General features: G+C 36.5%; 3 protein-coding genes across 13 annotated transcripts in view; 2 read left to right on the forward strand and 1 right to left on the reverse strand.

Moving 5' to 3' along the window:
• ART3 (ADP-ribosyltransferase 3 (inactive)) overlaps positions 1-22,484 on the reverse strand; it is a 135,648-nt gene that overhangs the window by 86,271 nt on the left and 26,893 nt on the right. For 2 of the 9 annotated variants that reach the window (XM_043906444.1, XM_043906443.1), the window contains exon 1: positions 19,490-19,556. The exons of 2 other annotated variants lie outside the window; for them this stretch is intronic. The gene's annotated coding sequence lies outside the window, so the exon portion shown is untranslated. Of the gene's footprint in view, positions 1-19,489; positions 19,558-22,484 lie in introns of those variants that run through there. 5 more of the 9 variants (XM_043906440.1, XM_043906442.1, XM_043906439.1 and 2 more) reach the window with 4 other exon arrangements.
• CXCL11 (C-X-C motif chemokine ligand 11) lies at positions 2,390-5,155 on the forward strand. Of its 3 annotated transcripts, none has more exons than XM_043906454.1 (5): positions 2,390-2,421; positions 3,168-3,258; positions 3,846-3,972; positions 4,087-4,159; positions 4,398-5,155. In XM_043906454.1, the coding sequence occupies exons 2-5, from the start codon at positions 3,198-3,200 to the stop codon at positions 4,419-4,421; spliced, it is 285 nt and encodes a 94-aa protein (XP_043762389.1). In that variant the 5' UTR covers positions 2,390-2,421; positions 3,168-3,197; the 3' UTR covers positions 4,422-5,155. The 3 variants fall into 3 exon arrangements, with proteins under 3 accessions (XP_043762389.1, XP_043762387.1, XP_043762388.1); XM_043906452.1 differs by having other exon boundaries at positions 2,400-2,421; positions 2,776-3,258; XM_043906453.1 differs by lacking the exon at positions 2,390-2,421 and having other exon boundaries at positions 2,694-3,258.
• CXCL10 (C-X-C motif chemokine ligand 10) lies at positions 19,578-22,060 on the forward strand. The gene is made up of 4 exons (XM_043906455.1): positions 19,578-19,812; positions 20,328-20,454; positions 20,679-20,768; positions 21,217-22,060. The coding sequence occupies exons 1-4, from the start codon at positions 19,758-19,760 to the stop codon at positions 21,251-21,253; spliced, it is 309 nt and encodes a 102-aa protein (XP_043762390.1). The 5' UTR covers positions 19,578-19,757; the 3' UTR covers positions 21,254-22,060.

A 22,484-nucleotide genomic window follows, 5' to 3' on the forward strand; every position in this document is an offset into this window, starting at 1 on the left:
GGTTGATGTAAATTACCAGAAAAAGTCAAGTTAAAAAAAATTGAGATTACTAGCAGAACACAAACCACTGTATTCTGTTCAGATCACATAAGAAAATGTTAAAAAATATAAAGTTAGAAAGAAATCACAGGAAACATAAAGACAGAAAAGACACACCAAGAAAGCATTTTATAAAGCTCACAGATTACCAATTACATAGTAAATAATTACATTCACCTATTAAAAATCCCTTTGATATGATTTTTGAAGTGTTTGCAAAAGACATTTAAAACAAATAGACTTAGAAAGCTTAAGAGGAACATGAAGTCAAAGTGAAAGTCACTCAGTCGGGTTCAACTCTTTACTACCACATGGACTATACAAGTCCATGTAATTCTCCAGGCCCGAATACTAGAGTAGGTAGCTGTTCCCTTCTCCAGGGGATCTTCCCAACCCAGGATCTTCAAACCAGGGTCTCCTGCATTGCAGGTGGACTCTTTACCAGCTAAGCTACCAGGGAAGCCCCTTAAGAGGAAACGGTAAAGATAAAAAGAAAACGGGATTATATCAAAGTAGAATCCAAGAAATAAAAACACAGCATGAGAAAGAACTGTTTTTTAAAAATCCACAATTCACACAACTTTATGTACTAAATAATAATGCTTGAGAAATACATATATGCAAAAACTGTTAAACATGCAAATATAAATGGATATAAATTCGGAAGTACAGGTCTTTAGAAGACTTCTTCAGACATACAGTCAGAAACTATATATAAGTTGAAATAAAAGGTCATTTGATGTCAAACAAAATAGGCCTCCCATGCAAGAGTTTGGACTTAAAAGCAAAAGTGTAATTTGGGCCGCCTTAATGCCTGATCCAGGGCCAGGTGAAGTTTCTGCAACAGCCGCTGCTCCTCCGCCAGCTTTCCCGGAGTTCGTAGGGCCGCCGTTTGGGCAGGCTCCGATCCCGGTGACAGAAGCCTCTGGCCAACACTTCCAGGATCCGGCTCCAACCGAACCGCCCAAGCTATACCCGCCTCTCCCGTTAAAGTTGCAGGTATTGTCCCTTCATCCATCATACGAGGGTGAAGAGAGCATACCACACAGACCCAGAAAACGCTGAGTGGACTGCACAGAGGGACCCCACTGACCCTCGAGAGACTAAGACCATCCTTAAGAAAAAGGAAAAGAAGATCCCGGACAAGCCCTTCAGGATGAAGCCGCATAATCAACTCCTGCTGCTTGGCCTCATCAACATGATTTTGAATTTAACTTCTGTCTCAACTCATGACAATGTTTACACCTCATGGGCACATTCCTACACGGACTTCCACAACACCTACAACTTCTGGGTATGTAGGACTATGCCTCTGTCTGTGAAGGATGGACTTCCTTGGTGGGTGTCACCGCTCCGCCAAGCAGATTTTAAACCACTCTGCTCTTTTCTGGGATGACAAAGAGACTTTCCTCTCTCTCGTTAATCATAACCTCTCCTTGCTGTCTTGGTGTAAGACCTACAGTCAATAGACTCAGGTCATGGGGTTACATTTGATATAAATGCCAGTGTAACAAAAGCCTAACCTACAACAAGCCCCAGTAAATCTACCTTATTTACATGCTAGGTGGACAAGATTTGTTTCAATGGTATGAGTATATTGCTGCCTTTTTCGTACCCTCTGCAGGGACAACAAATATATTATGATTAAAGTGGAAGCCTTGACTAATTTCACAAACAGGCCCTCCTAGATAGAACAGAAGCCATCCAAGCCTTAAATGAAGAGCAAATCTAAATGAGAAAAGCAGTAATTCATAATAAAATGGCTTTGGACATACTCACAGCTGCTCAAGGAGGGACCTGTGCTATAATTAAGGTTGAATGTTGTGTATACATTCCTGACTTATCTGACAATGTATCGACTACTTTAGATGACATGAAAAAACAGGTAAAAGCAATGTCAAATGAGAACATTCCTTTGTGGACTTCGGTCCTATCTTGGGTGAAGAGCGATTGGTGGAAAACTATATTTACCACTGTTACAGTTGCCTTGATAGTTCTGCTTTGTGGACCCTGAATTTTACATTGTATTATGAACTTTGTAACCCGAAGGTTGATGACATTCTCCCTAATTGGCAGCTGGAGAGCCAGGGTGCAATATATCCCTATAAATAATGCTCATAATATGAGTTAAGAGCATCAAGAGGGGGGAATGAAGAAGGAATTCATAGGGCCTGGACTCCATCTCAGGCCTGTCTGTGCTGATCGTGCTCGGCTGCCTCTCCAGTGGACTCTGAACTCTCTGCTTAGTGCCTGTGGGAACGACAATGGAAGGATAAGACCCCCTCCGGACAGGGGAATCTTGAAGATCACATCCAGGTTACTCATCACCTAAGAAAAAACAGAAACTAATCACCCCTGCCTCCGGACACTATCTATCAGAATGTAAGCACAGTCTTATCGGTTATTAACTGTTTGGAATGTAACAGCTGGCTTATTGATTATTGACTGTTTGAACACATAACACGTGAATGATGGGGTTATTGTAGTTGTATTTACCCTTCCTTTGTTTATGTAAGTCTCAAGGGAATTGGGGTGGTGGGTTTGGACACGTACACATGGGGTATAAAAGATTTTCACAAATGCTGGTCTCGGCCCTTGGCTAAGAGGAGACTCTGCCTTGGGCCCGCCAGTGTAATAAACTGCACTCCACTAAAAAAAAAAAAAAAAAGTGTAATTTGTTATTTTTTGTTTTGTTTTTTTTGTATAATTTGTTATAAAGAATGTTCTTTTATATAGTTCTGTGAAGGATGGAAGGTGAAAGGGCTGAAAATTGGAAGACAATCTTCCTGAAAGGAAGAATGAATGGCAATCAGAATTTCACTGCCCAGGGTAGTCCAATTAAACAAATACATTTCTAGGAAATGCTACTGGAAGGCTGGTTCCCAGCTGGGAATACTCTATATAGCTCTTTACTGTCTACAGACTGCTTTCACATTCATATTACTTTCAATACTGTAACAAAAGGAAGAACAGTAGATAAGAATAAAACAGAATCTCTTGGAAGAAAGGAACATGACTCAAGGAGGGAAATTCCTGTTGCCATAAGAGGACTGCTGGTATATAAAGTGCCTTATGTATGCCAGTAAGAATTCTCTTCCATGATCTGCTTTTCTACTCCCCCCAAGAAGAATATCAAAGCCAAAGCAGCAGCAGCAAGCATGAGTGTGAAGGTCATGGCTATAGTCCTGGCTGTGATATTATGTGCTGCAATTGTTCAAGGTATATGGTACCTTTTATTTCTCAACCTATAAATGTCTTTTCTAAAGCTTCAAATGTCTTTTCTAATGCTTCAAATGTCTTTTCTTTCACTTTTATCTCAAAATATACAGTGAATTTTTATTTATCCTAAAACATTAGCAGTTGCTACATACAGCTTTGGCAGAGAATATTGGAAATGTTTAACTGAAACTAGAGATGATAAGTTTAACAGAATTTATTTAGCTACAAAATCTGACAAGAGCCTTTAGGAATAGTTTTAAACGTCTGTCAAGAAGATTTTAAGAGATAATGTTATTAGCTTTCTGGAAAAGTTCTTGAGCATAAAAGCAACAGGCAAATAAGCTTGATCTCCAATAAACTTTCATTTATCCCTTTATTCTTTAATGATATGCTTACAAATTTAAAGAGAAAACTGTCAACTTCTTACTTAAGTTCTTTTCCTTCTAACAGCAGTGTTGAGTGCTATTTGACAAATTACTATCTCTAGCCTCACTAAAAACTTGGCTCACATTCTTCATCAAGATTATAAAACAGAGCCCAGTGCTGCAAATTAATGTATTAGTAACTGATGCTATAATCTGTTCTAGGCTTCCCTATGTTCAAAGGGGGACGGTGTCTTTGCATAGGCCCTGGAGTAAAAGCAGTGAAAGTGGCAGATATTGAGATGGTCTCTATAATTTACCCAACTAATAACTGTGACAAAACAGAAGTGATGTAAGTTATGGACTTGGTGAAGGTAATAGTTGGGGGGGGGGGTGCTTTTTTGTGTTGTTTTTCTTATGTTTTTCCATTGAAAATTTAAGACTGTTTTGGACCTTCCCTTAACAGTATCACCCTGAAAACAAATAAAGGACAAAGATGTCTAAATCCCAAGTCAAAGCAAGCAAAAGCTATTATCAAGGTAGGTTACCAGATTACTTCCATTTTATAATCTGCTTTAACCTAGACAAATTTTTTGGGAAAAAAAAACTGACAACTGCAGAATGGTTTTGTTATGATTCTGTGTAAAGTATTCTGATAAGCGATCTCTGGTTATGATCAACTTTCCTTTCCTGCTACACATTTTTGCATGTCAACTCTTAAATCACTAGGAAACAAGAACAGTCCAAGTCTGTAAAATTCTCATTTTCTCATTACAGAAAATTCAAAGAAAGAATTCTTAAAAATATCAAAACATATGAAGTCCCGGAAAAGAGGATCTGAAAACCCAGAACAAGTATAACTGTGACTACTGAAAAGATAAGAACTCTGCAGTAAGGAAACTGACTTTCTCCTGCCGGCTGCAATGAACCTTCACGCATTTCTAGGTTAGGAAACTCTCTAGGAGATTTGATACTCGTAACTATTTTGCTGTGGCTATGAAAGCATTTCTTGTCTCCAGAAGTTATCTGTCTGTACTTGACCTATATTTCATATTACAATATATTATTATTACTAGAATTAAGACCATGACTCATAAGTCAAAGCATCCATGAGTATAATAATCATTCCTTAAATAATTTTTATGTCAATTCATATTCCTTTTCCCAAAAGTTTTATATATATATATATATAGAGAGAGAGAGAGAGAGAGAGAGAAAGTCCTTAAATATCATCTTGTTTTATAAAGAAGGCTGTAATTCACGAAATGTACCATGAAGACAATTATAAACAAATGGTAACTGGTAAGAGTGCAAATATTTAATAACAAAATGAGTAGCTCTGGTGTTTTGAATTTTTTAAATAAACATTTTTTCATTGAGATATTTGAAGCAATTAGGATCTATGTGTTAACCATGAATTTTGGTTTTATCCATTCTTACAAATTATAGTAACACTTTGGACACATTTCAAATATGAAATATTTTTGTCTACCAAAGAAAAATACTGAAAAATAAATAATATGTGCATATCTGGCAATCACATTTCCTTTCTGTGATTCTTTGTCTTAGAAAAATACCCATCTATTTTTCAGTCATGCCTGTACTATAAAATTTAGAGATATCTAAGATAGTTTCACTTTGAAAAAAATCAAGTAATTTTTCTCTAATAAGCTACCACAACCCTCCTTAAAACAGAAACAAATATATGTTTTCCAGAAACATAAGATATCATAAACAACTTTACCTTGTAATTCAAGAAATACACAGCTACCTGTCATCAGAAAGAATTGTTCTGAAATATATTTTAATGAGTAGTTGTGAAGGACAACTATCTCTTTCATTTTTTTTAAAGGATCTTCCTACACTCAAACTGCTTTCCTACTCAGGGCAAATTTCTTATTATGTGAGCTTTGGCAGGAGGCCAAAAAGAAAAAGCCAAAGAAAGGAGTTCCCTGGCGGCCAGAACAAGGTCTCAGCAAAACCACTCCTACCCTAGACTTTGAACTCCAGCAGGCACCACAAAGATGCTATCAGATATATTTAAAGCAGCAGTAGTAACAGTGTAAGTCTGATAGTGGTGACTTCCTAACCTGTTCCTGTAGCATGACTGTGGCTATAATCCTTCCTGCCACCTAGCACCCTTAGGTTTTGTACATTTTCCAAATCCAATTCTTCAGTCTTCCTGTGAATTCTTCAACTACCAATTAAATTCCTTTCCACTGAAGTGAGCCAGAGCTGGTTTCTCTGTGTGGATCCAAAAACCCTGGCTGTTACAGCACTCTTCATATAGACATCTATACACTGGGAAAACTAAAAGATTTATAGAACTACCAAAAATCAGGTTATTTTTGTTTATTTGAAAACAAAAGAACAATTTAAATGCATCTTTTCCATATCCTTATTATCAATATCAAAGAGCCGACCATAAAACAGATCAGAGAATGAACAGAAAAGTAAAGAGCAGAGTAGGGTGGAACCCCTGGAGCCCAACAGTCCTACTGACTAACTTTTGACTGGTGCCTACAAGCAATAATGAGAAGCCAAAATATTATCCAGGAGATCTGTATATAAATAAATAAACACCTGAATCATATGTTTATTATATGGTATATTATATAGATATACAGTATAAATATTATGTGTGTATATATCATAAATCTACATAAATTTCTATATAGATATAGGACTTCTATAATAATTCCCTGGATAGTTTTAAAACTTGGATCTATCATTAGACTATTTACAGTGATTTTTTTTAAGAATATCTTTAAAAATAAAAAAATTCACTGAGTAAGAGCTACATTATAAATTTGATATTTTTTAAAGTAAAGTAGCATAGATCAGTTGGAGAAGGCAATGGCAACCCAGTCCAGTACTCTTGCCTGGAAAATCCCATGGACATGGACAGAGGAGCCTGGTAGGCTGCAGTCCATGAGGTCGAGAAGAGTCAGACACGACTGAGTGACTTCAGTTTCACTTTTCACTTCTGTGCATTGGAGAAGGAAATGGAAACCCACTCCAGTTTTCTTGCCTGGAGAATCCCAGGGACAGAGGAGCCTGGTGGGCTGCTGTCTATGGGGTCGCACAGAGTCGGACACAACTGACGCAACTTAGCAGCAGCAGCATAGATTCAGTATATTATCATTGAGAAACAATATAATACTTAAATTTCTTCACAGCAAAATAAGACATAAAAGAATTAATGCTGTTGTTCTGTTGCTAAGTTGCGTCCGACTCTTTGTGACCCCACGGCCTGCAGCACACCAGGCCTCCCTGTCCTTCACTACCTCCCAGACTTTGCTCAAACTCATGCTCATTGAGTCTGTGATGTCATCCCAACCATCTCATCCTCTGTCGCCTCCATCTCCTCCTGCCCTCAGTCTTTCTCAGCATCATAATTAAAATACTTGGGTCAAAAATCCTTCCCACCTCAGTACCTTTACACATATTATTCCCTTAGCCTGTTTCTTCATTAAACTAATTCCTACCTGCCACTTACATCTCAGCTTAAAAGACATTTCTTCCCTATTTGTCTTCAGAACACTATTTTTTCATGACACTATTTGTTGCAAATAAAGAAGTATTTTTGTGCTTAATATATGCTCTTCCACAAGTGCAAGCTCAGTAAGAAAGTTACTATAATCCTAGTCCATAGTACACTGTCTAGCAGGTATCAGATTCTTGATAAACATTTAAGAATGGAATAACTAAATGGCAATAGAAACTAAGGGAAAGGAACTTACATCAAGGAATATCATGAAGGAATGCATAATGGTAGAAAAGTACAAGTTGAGTTTTTAAAATAATAATTAAATTAGTTCGGTTGAAGTGAGGATGAAGGATATCAAATGTCTAACTGAACAACCTTGAATTTTACTATCTATAAAATGGGGATTCATTAAATGTTCTTGAATAAGATAAGTATCCTAACTAAGTTATTTCCTAGTTATTCTAAATAATTCTGGGGATGGCTTAGAAGATTGACTGGAACCAGGAAAGCTTGGGAAAAGGAGTATGTTGCCATAGCTCAGGTCTGTATTTGCCAAACTTCAAGTCATTCTCATACCATCATCACAAATTTTCTTTTACTGTATTTCTGATCAATCTTCATTATTCTCAGCAACTTCTTAACACTTTTATTTTGCTTCCATGTGCATTAAAAGCAAACTTTCACTACTGTACAAGTGAAATCAACATCACTTCCTATAGAAATAAAATGTAACAATAAAAGGAAACAAGACAAATTTTTAGAAAGGTACCACCTCCCAAGACTGAACCAGGAGAAAATAGAAAATATGAAAAGACCAATTACAAGTACTGAAGTTGAAATTGATTTAAAAACTCCTAAAAAACAAGTGTCTAGGACCTGATGACTTCACAGCAATTTCTATCAAACATTTAGAGAAGAGCTAACACCTACCCATCTGAAACTATTCCAAAAACCTGCAAAAGAACATTCCCAAACTCATGCTATGAGGCTGCCATCATCTTAATACCAATCAGACAGAGATACCACAAAAAAGAAAACTACAGACCAGTATTACTGATGAACACAGACACAAAAGTCCTCAACACAGTAATAGCAATCAGAATCCAACAAGACAGTAAAAGGATCAGACACCACAATCAAGTGGAATTTATGCCAGAGATGCAAGGATTTTTCAATGTCCACAAATCAGGATGATACACAACACTGGAAAAAACTGATGAATAAAAACTCTATGATCATCTCAATAGATGTAGAAAAAACATTTTGACAAAATTCAACACCCATTTATGATAAAAATTCTCCAGAAAGTGGGCACAGAGTGCAAACTACCTCATCATAATAAAGGCCATATATGACAAACCCACAGCTAACATCACACTCAATGGTAAAAAGCGGAAAGCCTTTCCTCAAGATCAGGAAGAAGAGGATGTCCACTCTCACCACTTCTGTTCAACATAGTTTTAGAAGTCCTAGCCACAGAAATCAGAGAAGAAAAAGAAAATAAAAGGAATCAAATTGGAAAGAAGCAAACTGTCACTATTTGCAGATGACATGATACTATACATAAAATAATCCTAAAGATGCTACTAGAAAACTACTAGAGCTCATCAATGAATTCAATAAAGTTGCAGGATACAAAATTAATATATAAGTCTGTTGCATATCTATATACTAACAATAAAAGATCACAAACAGAAATTAAGCAAACTGTCCTATTTACCATCACATCAAAAAGGATAAAATATCTATGAACAAACCTACCTAAGAGGGCAAAAGACCTTTACTCTAAAAACTATAGAAACTGAAAATGACACAAACAGATGGAAAGATATACCATGTTTCTGGACTGAAGAATCAGTATTATCAAAATGGCCTACCCAAGGCAATTTACAGATTCAATGCAATACCTAACAAAACACCAGTGACATTTTTCAAAGAATTTTTAAATCTATATGGAAACACTAAAGACCCTGAATAGACAAAGCAATCTTGAGAAATAAAATGGAGCTGGAGGAACCAGGCTCCCTGACTTCAAACTATACTACAAAGCTATAGTAATCAAAACACTATGGTACCATAAACCATAACAGAAATATAAAAACAGAAATACAGATCAATAGGATAGGATAGAAAGTCCAGAATACAGTCACACACCCATGGACAATTTACGCAAAGGAAGCAAGACTATACAATGGAGAAAAGACAGTCTCCTCAATAAGTGGTTCTGAGAAAACTGGACAGCTACACATTAAAATATGAAATTAGAATATTCTCTAATACTACACACAAAAATAAATTGAAAATGGATTAAAGACCTAAATATAAGACCAGACTATAAAACTCTTAGAATAAAACACAGAACACATTTTGACATAAGTTGCAGCAGTATCTTTTGGGATCTACCTCCTAGAGTAATAAAAAAATAAAGGCAATAGTAAACAAATGAGACCTAATTAAACTTAAAAGCTTTCTGCATAGCAAAGGAAACATAAACAAAACAAAAAGTCACCCCACAGAATGAGAAAAAATTTGCAAACAAAGCAACTGACAAGGGATTAGTCGCCAAAATACACAGTTCATGCAGCTCAACATATTAAAAAAAGAAAGAAAAACAACTCAATCCAAAGACAGACAGAAGACCTTCCTCCAAAGAAAAATCTTTGGAGAAAAGACATTTCTCAAAGAAAACAAAGAGCCAAAAAGCACATGAAAAGACGCTCAGCATTGCTAATTATTAGAATGCAGGTGAAAACTACAAAGAGGTATCACCTCTCACCAGTCAGAATGGTCATCATCAAAAAATCTACAAGGAGTAAATGCTGGAGAGGATGGAGAAAAGGGAATCCTCTTACACTCTTGGTGGGAATGTAAACTGGTACAGTCACTGCAGGAAACGTATGGAGGTTCCTTAAGAAACTAAAAACAGAACCACCACATGGTCCAGCAATCCCATCCCTGGGCATATAGCCAAAGAAAACTCTAATTTAAAAAGATACACACTCCCCAGTGTTCACAGCAGTACTATTTCAATAGCCAAGACATGGAAGCAACCTAAATGACCATCAACAGATGAATGGATAAAGAAGATGTGATCTCGGGCTTCCCTGGAAGAATTGATGCTTCTGAACGGTGATGCTGGAGAAGACTCTTGAGAATCCCTTGGACAGCAAGGATATCAAACTAGTCAATCCTAAAGGAAATCAACCCTGAATATTCACTGGAAGGACTGATGCTGAAGCTGAAGGTCTAATACTTTGGCCACCCGAAGTGAAGAGCCAAATCACTGGAAAAGATTCACGAAGAGTCAGATACTACTTAGTGACTGAACAAGTCCCTTTCTGAACAGCACAATGATTTAAATCCATCAGTCACTCTGTTAAGTCAAAATATGCTACAATTTAATTGAGATTCTTGGAAACTTCCTATTTTTAATATATGAAATAACTCAGAAAAGCAGCAGCATAATTATACCACATTTCTTCTGCTCTTCTCCAGAGGAACCAGGAATAAAAACTTATTTTCACTTTCTCTGAAATGAGAACTTTACACTCAATTAATTTTTCAGTGGACCACTGGTATATAGACTTGGATTAATCACTGTAGTTGATGACACATACATTGTCACCTCTGAGGCATATATATATCATAAAATGACGACCCATGAACACACCACCCAAATCAAGAACTAGAACATTAATAACAATATAACCATGTGTTTCTTCCCTATCCTATTCCCTTGCTTCTTCCAACCCCAAGACAATCACTATTTTGAACTGTTTCTTCCCTTGCTTTTTTAAAAATTGTGGCAAAATACCCATAACCTAACATTTTACTATCTTAAACACTTTTAAGTGTTCAGTTCAGCAGTATTAAATACATTCATGTTATTGTGCAATCATCACTCCCTTGCTTTTTAAAATTGTATGTGTGTTCTGCTGCTTAGTCGTGTCTAACTCTTTGCGACTGTAGCCTACTAGGCTCCTCTGGCCATGGGATTCTCCAGGCAAGAATACTGGAGTGATTTGTCATTTGCTCCTCCAGGGGATCTTCCCAACCCAGAGATCGAATCCATGTCTCTTGTATCTCCTGCCTTAGCAGGCAGTCTTTACCACTGCACCACCTGGGAAGCCTTTTTAAAATTAGTTTTATTTATACACACACAGTTAAACAAAAATATTATTTACCTTTAGTTTTGCTTAACTTTATCAAAAGGGTAATCTTTCTGTATTTAATCTCAACATTATTTTAGAAAGATTCACCTACATTTTCTGCAAACAAGTCTTGCTTGCCTTTTGTTAGTTTCACTCCTAATATTCATGTTAAGAATTTGTTGCTTCTGTAAATTTTTATAAAATAACATTAAACTTATTTCATTTCTGACAGAGAAAGCATAGTACACTGATCTTATAGCCACCTACTTTGATAAATTCAGTCATTTCTAAATTTGAAGGGGTGGTTCCTATGCAAAAAATCCTCTATGGAAAATTTTATTTCTTCCTTATCAATACTTCTGGCTTCAATGTTTTTCTTTTAAATTTTTCAGGCTATGGCCTACAGCACAAAGAAGAAAAGTAAAAAATGAGCATCTGTGTCTTGTTTAGTAAATTCATGGTGTATTCTTACACACTGAAGGTAAGACAGGTTACCTAAGTAAGCCCTTTCCTAAGACTAAATGCTGCATGATTCAGCAGGAGAGGTATGCTATGGCTGGTCAGTGCTGTAGACCAACAGACACATCTGATCACACGAATTACTACATCATCTAGAGAGAGAATACTACCTGTTGCACCTAGGAGATAAGCTGAAACCTGGACAGAGACCTGGCTATATTTTTGAAATGCTGGCCAGTTAAAACTTCATTTAGACTTGTTAAAATACCTTTTTAATAACCTGTCATCTTTAGAACAGTATGAAAGGTGTATATTATAACGTATATTTGAAAATAAGAAAACTGAAGCATAGACCTACCTAACAGTTTGTCCAAGTTCACAGAGCAAGTGAGAGACCAAACTATACACTGCTATCTGTAGGGACCCAGACCACCTAATCATCCCATTAAGTGTGAGAAAAGCAAAGCGCTGCATGGTTTCAGTATGCATACGAACAGAAGTTATTTATTTGCAGGCTTTCCCAAGCATGCTCATTTTAAGTATACGTCACCAACTTTGCCCTGGCTGTGAATAATGAGACACACTGGTAACTCAAAAGTATATAACCAGTATTACCAGACACTGTTAGCTAGGAGAATCTTTTGACAACTCAGTCAAAACTTTGAAAGGCAAAGCTTTACCCTCCTCTCCCAGACTTTCCAAGGTGTACTGTAAATCAGCTGACAGGATTTTCAGTCTTTGGAAATCACTGAACTGCTCCTGCTCACTTTTTAGGAAGTTTCTTCTAAGCACATTAGTTTCTCGGAAAGCATTTTTTTTTTCCGGGTCTGTAACGAGCCTGTTAGGGCAGACACTTTGTTTTGGCCTGAAGCCATAGTTAGTCTTAAATCAACAGCAAATGAAACTGACATCACAGATGTACTTTTTCCCTTAATTCTTTCCTTTAAAAACTAGACTCAGATCAGTGAATACTAAGAAAGTGAATATATAAAAAGCCATGCAAAAATTAAAATATAAAATTTTAAAGTTATTATTTAGATTTTTTTATTTAGATTTTTATTCACATGATTCATGTAAGGTTGCCAGTGGATGTAACAAGTAATAGTTGGCTTACTATTGTCTCTAAAGTTTGATTTTTTTTTCCAAATTCTCCACACTGATCACACTGATAAAGATTTCTCTCCTGAGCAGAGCCCCAATCAAAACAAGCAGAAAACAGTCCTTTGTTTTCATTCTATTTTTATAAGAAAACAACCTGATAACTAATTCAACTTCTCAGGTACTCTGATACTAGAAAAGGGTGAATTGGTTATCAGCCTCAATCATTCTGGTCACTGAAGGTCTTCATATAAATGAATAAACTGTCTTTAATTTTCATCTTATGTTCTTGTATATCTGGTTTGCAGAATAACTCTTTAAGAACATGTTTACCCTGAATGATTAGAAAAAAATGAGAGTTTCCAGACCTGTAAACCTCAGGACCAGATCCTACAGAATCCTAACAAGATATTACCAACCCTGAGACTGAAGTAAGCTGCCTGATTGGCTGGTTAGCATCTCTCTGTACCATTTTTGGTGACGCTTCTCTAATTGTGTATGCTTCCCTTCCTGGCCATTTGTCTAAATACAATGCACACTTTAAGGTTCATCTATTACTGGTCTTAATAAATACAATCACCCATAACCCCTCCCCATATCATATATTATCTATACCACTCATTTGTCATTATCATACAGGTTTTTTTAAATTGATATTTACTGTTTCATATTTGTGGCCTTTCCAATTAGAATGCAAATCCATCAAGGACAGACACTGGATCTTATCCTAGTATCCTGTGAGACTAGCTTGATTCCCTTCATAAAGCAGAGAGACAATAATGAAAACAAGTACAATCCTCCTCATTCTTCTGCTTCCAAAACCATCAATGAACACGTAAGCAATATGCACTGAAAAGACTTGCATTCCTTCATTCATTCAGTACATAACTGCAGAGAACCTCCAAAGAATAATTTAAAAGTTTTAGTGCTCCACCGTTTACATATTTACACCATTGTCGTAAAAATAAAGATTTTGACCTATAGCTAGCTGAGAATACGTGTATTGATTCTATTTATCTGAATCTATGCCAACTTCTGGGGAAATTATAGCTTTCTTAGGTTAAACATGGATTCTAAAGCTAGGAAACAGTAAAATTCATGTCTTAATATAGACATGTGATGAGTCAATGGAAATTCTTTTTGAAGATATATAACTCTTATTTGCATCATTGCTTAAAGTCTCGAAAGATGTATACATCTATCCATCCATCCAGTATTTATTAAATACCTTCCATATGTCAGGTAACATGCTAGGTGATAGGTATGAGCTTTGAAAAAGACTGATATGGTCCCTGTTCTTTGAGGGCTTATAATTGAATGAGACAAAACAGACATTAAAAAGTAAACTAAGCAAGTATCAGAGCGTGAGAAGTGCCAGAGAATTAAAATAAGGTCATGGATATTCTAGATTGATAAGAGAGAAGGTACTATTTAGATAAAACCCAAACGTCCAGAAGGAACCACCAATGCAAAGAACAGGGGGAAAAACATTCCAAATAAAGAAAATTGCTAGTATAAGACTCTGTGACTGGAGTATAGTAGCTGAGAGGGAAAATATGAGATGAGGCTGGAGAAATCAGTAGCAACCAGATTATAGAGAACTCAGTAAAACAAGACACAGAATTGGACTTAATTCTCAATGTGACTAAGTTATTGAAGGGTCCTAAGCAGAAGAATAACGTGACCACGTATGGTTTGTTTCTTTAATTTTATATTGGAGCATAGTTGATCAACAATATTGTGTTAGTTTCAGGTGTACAGTGATGGGATTCTGTTATACGTGTATGTGTGTCTATTCTTTTTCAAATTCTTCTCCTAGTTAAATTATTACAGAACATTGAGCCCTGTTCCCTGTGCTATACTGTAGGTCCTTGTTGATTATCTGGTTTACATACAGTGGCTGGAGACTTCCCTGGTGGTTCAGTGGTTAAGACTTTGCACTCCTACTGCAGGGGGCGCAGGTCTGACATAGAGAGCAGTGTATACATGTCAGTCCTGAACCTCGCATCTACCCCTTTCCCCTGGTAACCATAAGTGCCCATAAGTCTGTTCTCTAAGTCTGTGAGTCTGTTTCTCTCTGGTAAATAAGTTCACTTGCATCTTTTTTTTTTTTTTAAGATTCTGCATATAAGCAATATCATATGATATTTGTCTTTGTCTGATACACTTCACTTAGTATGATTATCTCCAGGTCTATCCATGTTGCAGCAAACAGAATTATTTCACTCTTTTTTTGTGGCTGAGTAATACTCCATTGTCATGTATGTACCACATCTTCTTTATCCCATTCATCTGTCAATGGACATTTAAGTTGCTTCCTTGTTTTGGCTATTGTAAACAGTGCTACAGTGAACACTGGGGGTACATGTATTGCTCCAAATTAGAGTTTTCTCCAGATATATGCCCAGGAATGGGACTACTGGATCATATGGTAGTTCTCTTTTTAGTTTTCTAAGGAACCTCCATACTGTTCTCCATAGTGGCTATCCCAATTTACATTCCCACCAACCATGTAGGAGGGTTCCCTTCCCTCAACTCTCTCCACCATTTATTGTTTGTAGATTTTTTGATAACGGCCATTCTGACTGGTGTAAGGTGATATCTCACTGTAGTTTTCATTTGCATTTCTCTAATAATTAGCAAAGTTAAACATCTTTTCTTGTGCCTCTTGCCCATTTGCATGTCTTCTTTGGAGAAATTTAGGACTTCTGCCCATCTGTGGATTGAGTTATTCATTTTGGGGGGATTTTTTTTTTTTGGGCTATTGAGCTACATGAAATGTTTGCATATTTTAGAAATTAATTATTTGTCAGTTGCTCTGTTTGCTAATATTTTCTCTCATTCTATGGGTTGTCTTTTTATTTCATTTATGGCTTCCTTTGATGTGCTGAAGTTTTTAAGTTTAATTATGTCCCATTTATTTTTTGTTTTTGTTTTGATCACCCTAGGAGCTGTGTGGAAAAAATATTGCTATAATTTATGTCAAAGAGTGTTTTGGCTCATGTTTTTCTCTAAGAGTTTTATAGTATCCAGTCTTACATTTAGGTCTTTAAGCCATTTTGAGTTTATTTTTGTGTGTGGTGTTAAAGAATGCTCTAATTTCATATTTTTACATGCAGCTGCCCAGTTTTCCCAACATCATTTATTTGAAGAGACTGTCTTTCCTCTACTGTATAATCTTGCCTCCTTTACTGCAGATTAATTGACCACAGGTGCATAAGTTTATTTGTGGGCTTTCTGTCCTATTCCACAGATCTGTATTTCTGTTTTTTCTGATGGTTAACATACTGTTTTGATTACTGTACCATTGTAGTATAGTCTGAAGTCAGGGAACCTGATTCCTACAGCTCTGTTTTCCCTTTTCAAGATTGCTTTGGCTATTTGAAATCTTTTGTGTTGGAGCTCAGAACTCTCACTTTTAAGGGAGAACCTCTGCAATATAATTACTCTCTGGTTTGTGGGTTGCATTCCCAGGGCAATGGAATTTGATTTTTGTCACAAGTCCGCCCTTCCTACTCATCTTGTTATGATTCCATCTTTACATCCTTGTTGTAGAAGATATTTTCTGGCAGGTTCCAGTCTTTTTCATTGATGGTTGTTTTGCAGATAGTTGTGATCTTTAGTGTGCTCATAAAAGGAGGTGAGCTCAGGATCTGTCTACTCCACCATCTTGGCCACTATCCTCCAGAATGGATTTTTAAAAACATGATCTAACTGTACAGTTTTTACAAAGATGTAATTTATATTCAATGACATAAACACATTAAAAATTAAATAACAGAAAAAGATATTTCATGTTAACAGTAACCAAAAGAGAGCTGAATAGCTGTAGCTACACTTAACAGACCAGACAAAACACTGTTAGCGGAGGCAAAGAAAGATAATCTGTAATGATTCATTAAGTCACAACAGTTAAACACAAGAATATAAAAAACTTTGGGAGGTGTCTATATTTCTGATGAAAAAAAGTTGAGCAGGCTCATGAATATAGCTGAGGAATTATCTAGCTGAATAAATGACAAGATGCTGAATGATAAAATCTATCGGTAGTATTTTTAAAACCGCAATAAAACTCAACTCTTAAATAAAATTTACATATTTTAACAGAATTAAAATGCAAATATCAGAACTAGGAAGAAATAAGTGTCTTTTCCCCCAGTCACAAAAATCCCAGGATATACAATGTTCAACATATTCTAACACAAATCCAATAGAGTATGATCTGTTTCAGGAAAGGAAACTACCATATAAAATACCATAAGTAAATAAATGTGTATCTATGTGATTGTTTACTGGCTAACACGTGTTTATCTGAATATATGTGTCTAACATACATATACTCTACGGCATTTTTCATTTCAGTATGAGATTCACTGTAAGACAGACCCATCTTAAACCCTAGGTGCTTAATTATTGAGGCACCAAAATAACCTCAACGATGTCTTCAGCTAATGAAGACAGAGAGAACAGAAACCAGAAATCCAAATCAAGGAAAATGTTCTCTCTGGAGAGACAACACCACAAAGTTGTCAGAAAATGGACCCCAGAACTAATGATTAAGTCAGTATCACAAAGCACTTCAAACAATGCCTGGCATGTAAGTTAATGTTATGTAATATTTAACTAAAAATCAATTAAATGGGTAATAAATATTTTCTCACTAATAACAGGCCACTAACAGGCATCTCTACCTCAACTCTCCTACTCTGCTATACAGATAACATCTTATTTGTGAAATTAGATACTAACAAAAATAAAATTATCACCATGTATCTTTTCATTGTTTAATGATGAACTGTCCAGTGCCTCTTCCATCCATAAAGTGAAGACATTTCCCCAAAAATGTTTGGCATTTTCACTCACAGTCCCATTTTTATTCTACACAAACAGCCATGGGAGGGCTCCTCCATGTCACTGTCTCTCACACATCTTTCCCTTATCAGAAGAAGGCCTTTTTGCTGGGTGAAAGTCTTCCCAGTTCTATCAGTCTCTGCCTCACTTCCCTCTCCTTTTGACTTTCCAGTTTCCCCACAGCTAAGTCTACTGACTTACCCACTTGCAAGCTTAGCTCTACCCCAGTCCTAAGAACAGACCGACCCGAGATTCAACAATCCAGAAATTTCTGTATCCCGAAGCAACAACTCATTCACTGTTCTGATGACGGAGTTCCTGCATATGAGGTTCCAAGTTTTACATGTGTTCAGTTTACAAATATGGGTTTTTAGCCTCTATGCCAACTTTTAGGCCAGCACCTGCCAGGTACACTAGTCTAACCCTAGTGTGGAAGCCCTACCTTTCCCTGGACCATCCCTACATTACTGCAGCCAGGATGACTATGAAAAGACCCCCCAGATATTTTCCTAGGTTCCAAGTATCACCTGCATCTGGATGCCTGCGTTTAGAATAGTATTTCATCTTGTATCTCCTGTTGTCAATCACTTGCCAAGAATACAACCAGACTATTTGTCCTTTGAATACTGGTGAATTTCTAACACGTGTTATATAAAAGCGTATTACCTACTTCTTACTGATAATGTCTGCTGTGAATAATCAGACAAGCATTACTGAATGCTAAAATAAGAAACCAAGTTTTGACCCTATTTGCCCAGCTGAAATTGTGCTTATTTTAGTTATCAATGCTACCAGCTCTAAGGCTACCACATTTTTCCCTCTGCTTTGCATGTGACATTCTCTTAGAGCTGTACCCATCTTAAATCAATCTGTTTCCATTCTGTTCTCCTAAGGTCTGTCTTTATTTATGCCCTATTTTAAATTTATTTCCTCAAAAAGCTTTTTTTTTTTTTTTTGCAATAACCCTACTATAGCTACAAATCCTTTTCTTACTCCATTCTGGATCCTATGATGTTTTCACTCAGGGATGGACTGTAATACATGAAACTTGTTTACTAACATACAAGAAATCAGATATCCAAATGCACAGTGTTTAACCTAGAAATAATTATGTTGGAGGTTATTCACTTATTTTAGTGATGTTATGAATAATCAGAGCAGTTCTAGAATTCTTTGAAACTTGCCAGTTCCATGTCTTTGACCTTCTCCAGAAGACCAAACCTATTACTTGGTACTATTTGATCAAATACTCTGATATCTGATCAAATACTGCAGTGCTTGGCGAAATTATTGTTTCCAAAAATTAAATTTACCTTCAAAGGAGGGGAAATTGCTATTACTGAGGAATTTTTTAAAATTGCCAAGCCTCTAAAAGTATTACCAAAATTTAAAATGTTGAGAGAAAAGCATCATAGTTAAAATAAATGCATGACAACCTAATACAATTATCTAACCTTTAAAATTACTCTTCCACATATAAAATAATTTCCTAACTTCTTACAGGATTACTATAGGAGTAAAATGAGAACATATATGACATCCCTGAAACCCATTAAAGTGTAAACCCATACAAAGTGTAAAAAGTGAATAAATGTAAGATTTCCTATTTATGCCTTACTGATGCAAATTTAAATGGATTTGAAACAAATATTAAGGCTTATTCATTTTAAAACTGTATTTAGGACTCTGATTTAAGTTGACATTTTTATTTTGCAGGAAGTGCAAGAATATAAGTTCCTTTTTAAAAAGTAATTCTACTTGCAATAAAGTTACGTTTTTCAAGAAACCATTCATGTTTTAGAAAGTGAAACCTAACTCACCCTATTGAAACAAAGGCAGGAGAGGGAAATTCCGTACCTCAGAAGCCACAATAAATATAAACAATATCTTCGATTCTGCAACATGGGACTTCCCCAAGCAACAGACTGCAGGTTTTGCCGAGTCAACTGTAATGTCATCCAATCAGAGTTAGAGAGGGAAAGTGCCTTTGCAAATAAATACTGCATCTGAGATCGATGTTTTCTGAGACACTCCTCAACTGTTCAGGCAGTCTGAGCCTACGGCAGAAGTACCTTCAGTTGCAGCACCATGAACAAAAGTGGTTTTCTTATTTTCTGCCTTATCCTTCTGACTCTGAGTCAAGGTAAGGAACATCAAGGGATACTTAATTTATAAGAACAGAAATAGGACTAGGGTATAGATTTTATAAGTACAGAAATAATGTATTTGCAAAAGTTTTACAGTCTGCCTAAAAATGAAGGGTAAATGGACAGAGATTGCTTCTGATCAGAGCTTACCATCAGAGAAGCAAGTGGAATAAAAGAGAGGAGGAGGAAGGTGGGAGTGGAAAAGAAAGAGGGATATACAGAGAAAATATGAGGGAAGGAAGAGAAAGAGGAAGAGACAGGTATTTCCTTAGTTAACTTAAGTGTAATTAACTATATGACTGGGGCTCAATGCATCTTGCAATCAATGAGTTACAATTTCATTCTTTCAGGGAATCAACTAATTAAATCAAACAGAACTGTATGATCACAGATTGACTATGTGATTACACATGGAGGCAGAGGTTCTGCTAAGTACTACCCAATCCACATTAAGTGCCTAAAATGAAAACTGTGCTCATGTCCTCTGCTATATCTGTTTCTTTTCCTGCAGGCATACCTCTCTCTAGGAATACACGCTGTACCTGCATCAACATCAGTAATGGATCTGTTAATCCAAGGTCCTTAGAAAAACTTGAAGTGATTCCTGCAAGTCAATCCTGCCCACGTGTCGAGATTATGTGAGTAAAATCTAATGATCATCTCCCTGGCTGTAATCAAACATTAAATATGTGATGATGATTCCAAAAATCAGTAAAGGGTTTATGATGATCCTAAGACTTCCACAGAGCAAAGAGAAACATCAAAAGTGAAACCTAAATGCCTGACTTTAAAACTATATATTCCATCTGTTTTATTGGCCCAACATTGTTTTAAATATTTTCACTCTTTTTTACTCCTACAGTGCCACAATGAAAAAGAATGGGGAGAAAAGATGTCTGAATCCAGAATCAAAGACCATCAAGAATTTACTGAAAGCAATTAACAAACAAAGGTAAGTTTGCTATTGCTTTCAGAAGAACTGCTTTTTAAGAAATGTCGATCTTGCAAAGTTAGAAATATTTGCATTGGGCTTTCCGGTGGAATTCTTGGCTTAAAATGGTGTTACCACCATGCTTCCACTACCTCCATCTGCTTCTATACTTCAGGTGTCATCTTCTGTGGTATCAAAAGTTACCCTAATTACCTGTCTGGAAGTGTCATTAGTCCACTTCAACCTTGAAGCAGAGCTATAACAATGCAAGCAAAAATGCCAAATTTCCCATAAGCTTTTCCTGGCCTTAAAAAAAAAGCATCCTGTGTAACCCACAATGATTGTGTAGGAGCAGGAAAGCTCACCACACTTCATCTAAGGACTTAGGATTACCTATGAACTCACTATGTTCCTAGCAGAATTAAGACTGGACTCAAGAGTCTCTTACACCCTCTTTCTCTTCTTACAGGACTAAAAGATCTCCTCGAACACAGAAAGAGGCATAATTACTGCACTACTGATAAGGATGGGCCAGAGAGAAGCTACCTCTACAATTGTTTCCCTATGTACAGTATATGTCAGGCCCTAATTGTCCGCAGACTTCAGTTCTCCTAAAAGGTGACCAAGCCAGTCATCAAATCAGCTGCTACTACTCCTGCAGGGGAGAGGGTGGCTCATCACCCTGAGCTGTTCAGTGGTAACTCTGCCCTGGCACTACAACTGTAAGCTACACCGAGGCGCTACGTTCTCAGTCAATGTGCTAAGTCCAAGCCTTGCTACTGACAGTTTCCTCCCCTTTTCAATCTTTCTAGGTTATTAAGGGATCTTTCCAGCTCTGGGTTTATTAGAGACCTTAGGATCTCAAATAACTAAGAGATATTCAAAGCAATAATACAATCTGCTTTTTAACGAAAGATCTCTACTCCATGGGCTTCTACTGCCATCCCTCCAAGGGGCCCATATTCTTTCAGGTGTTATGTACATAGTTCCAAATATACAGAAGCAGCCAGAAATATCCAGAAATGTAGGTGAAAATAGCAGTATTTAGTCAAAAACTATACAAAGTGGAATTCTTAAAGGTGTATGTTTTTTATATGATTTTCAGTGTTCATGGAATAACTTGTATACAACTATTAACTTGTGTAGTTATTGCAATGGAATAAATTTTTAAATTTAGATACATGTTCTGCATGCTATGTAAGACAAATATGCTAAATGCTTTCCAAAATAAAAGTAATGTTCTCTCCTAGAAATATTAAGAAAGATTATTTAATTGTTTAGAGGCCAAAAACATAATAAATAATTATAACTAAGATGAAGTGTCTGGTGGATCATTTGACTGGGACATTTATTTCATAAAAAGCATACGCTGGAGAATCCACAGCCAAAGAAGCAAGGGTGGGTGGAGGACAAATTAGTTTGAGGATTACCACATTCCTTCCAACTATAGTCTCTAAAGGCCCATCATACAGGATTCTTTCAGGGTTTATGTGGCAAAGCAGAGCTTGGCCTGAGCTTCAGATCCTTAAGAGTCAACTTTCTATGAGACATTTGCAACCCGATAACATCAAACTCCAAAATATCTTAAATTAATTCCTCTTCCCCCTGCACCCAGATCTATTTCTCCTCCTCTATTTTACAACCTAGATGAACAGCGGCATCATCCATTCAGCTCCCAAAACCAGAATTTTCTGAGTACTTCTACACTCCTTCTCCCTCACCTCCCATATCCAATCA

Source organism: Cervus elaphus, chromosome 6 (assembly GCF_910594005.1).
Source record: "Cervus elaphus chromosome 6, mCerEla1.1, whole genome shotgun sequence".
NCBI lineage: Eukaryota > Metazoa > Chordata > Mammalia > Artiodactyla > Cervidae > Cervus > Cervus elaphus.

Excerpts from the sequence above, each read along its gene's own strand:
- CXCL11 (XM_043906452.1), top strand. The coding sequence starts at position 3,138 with ATGATCTGCTTTTCTACTCCCCCCAAGAAGAATATCAAAGCCAAAGCA. Across the intron at positions 3,973-4,086 it reads TGTGACAAAACAGAAGTGAT|TATCACCCTGAAAACAAATA; the intron begins GTAAGTTATGGA and ends TTCCCTTAACAG. Across the intron at positions 4,160-4,397 it reads AAGCAAAAGCTATTATCAAG|AAAATTCAAAGAAAGAATTC; the intron begins GTAGGTTACCAG and ends TTCTCATTACAG.
- CXCL10 (XM_043906455.1), top strand. The coding sequence starts at position 19,758 with ATGAACAAAAGTGGTTTTCTTATTTTCTGCCTTATCCTTCTGACTCTG. Across the intron at positions 19,813-20,327 it reads CCTTCTGACTCTGAGTCAAG|GCATACCTCTCTCTAGGAAT; the intron begins GTAAGGAACATC and ends CTTTTCCTGCAG. Across the intron at positions 20,769-21,216 it reads AAAGCAATTAACAAACAAAG|GACTAAAAGATCTCCTCGAA; the intron begins GTAAGTTTGCTA and ends CTCTTCTTACAG.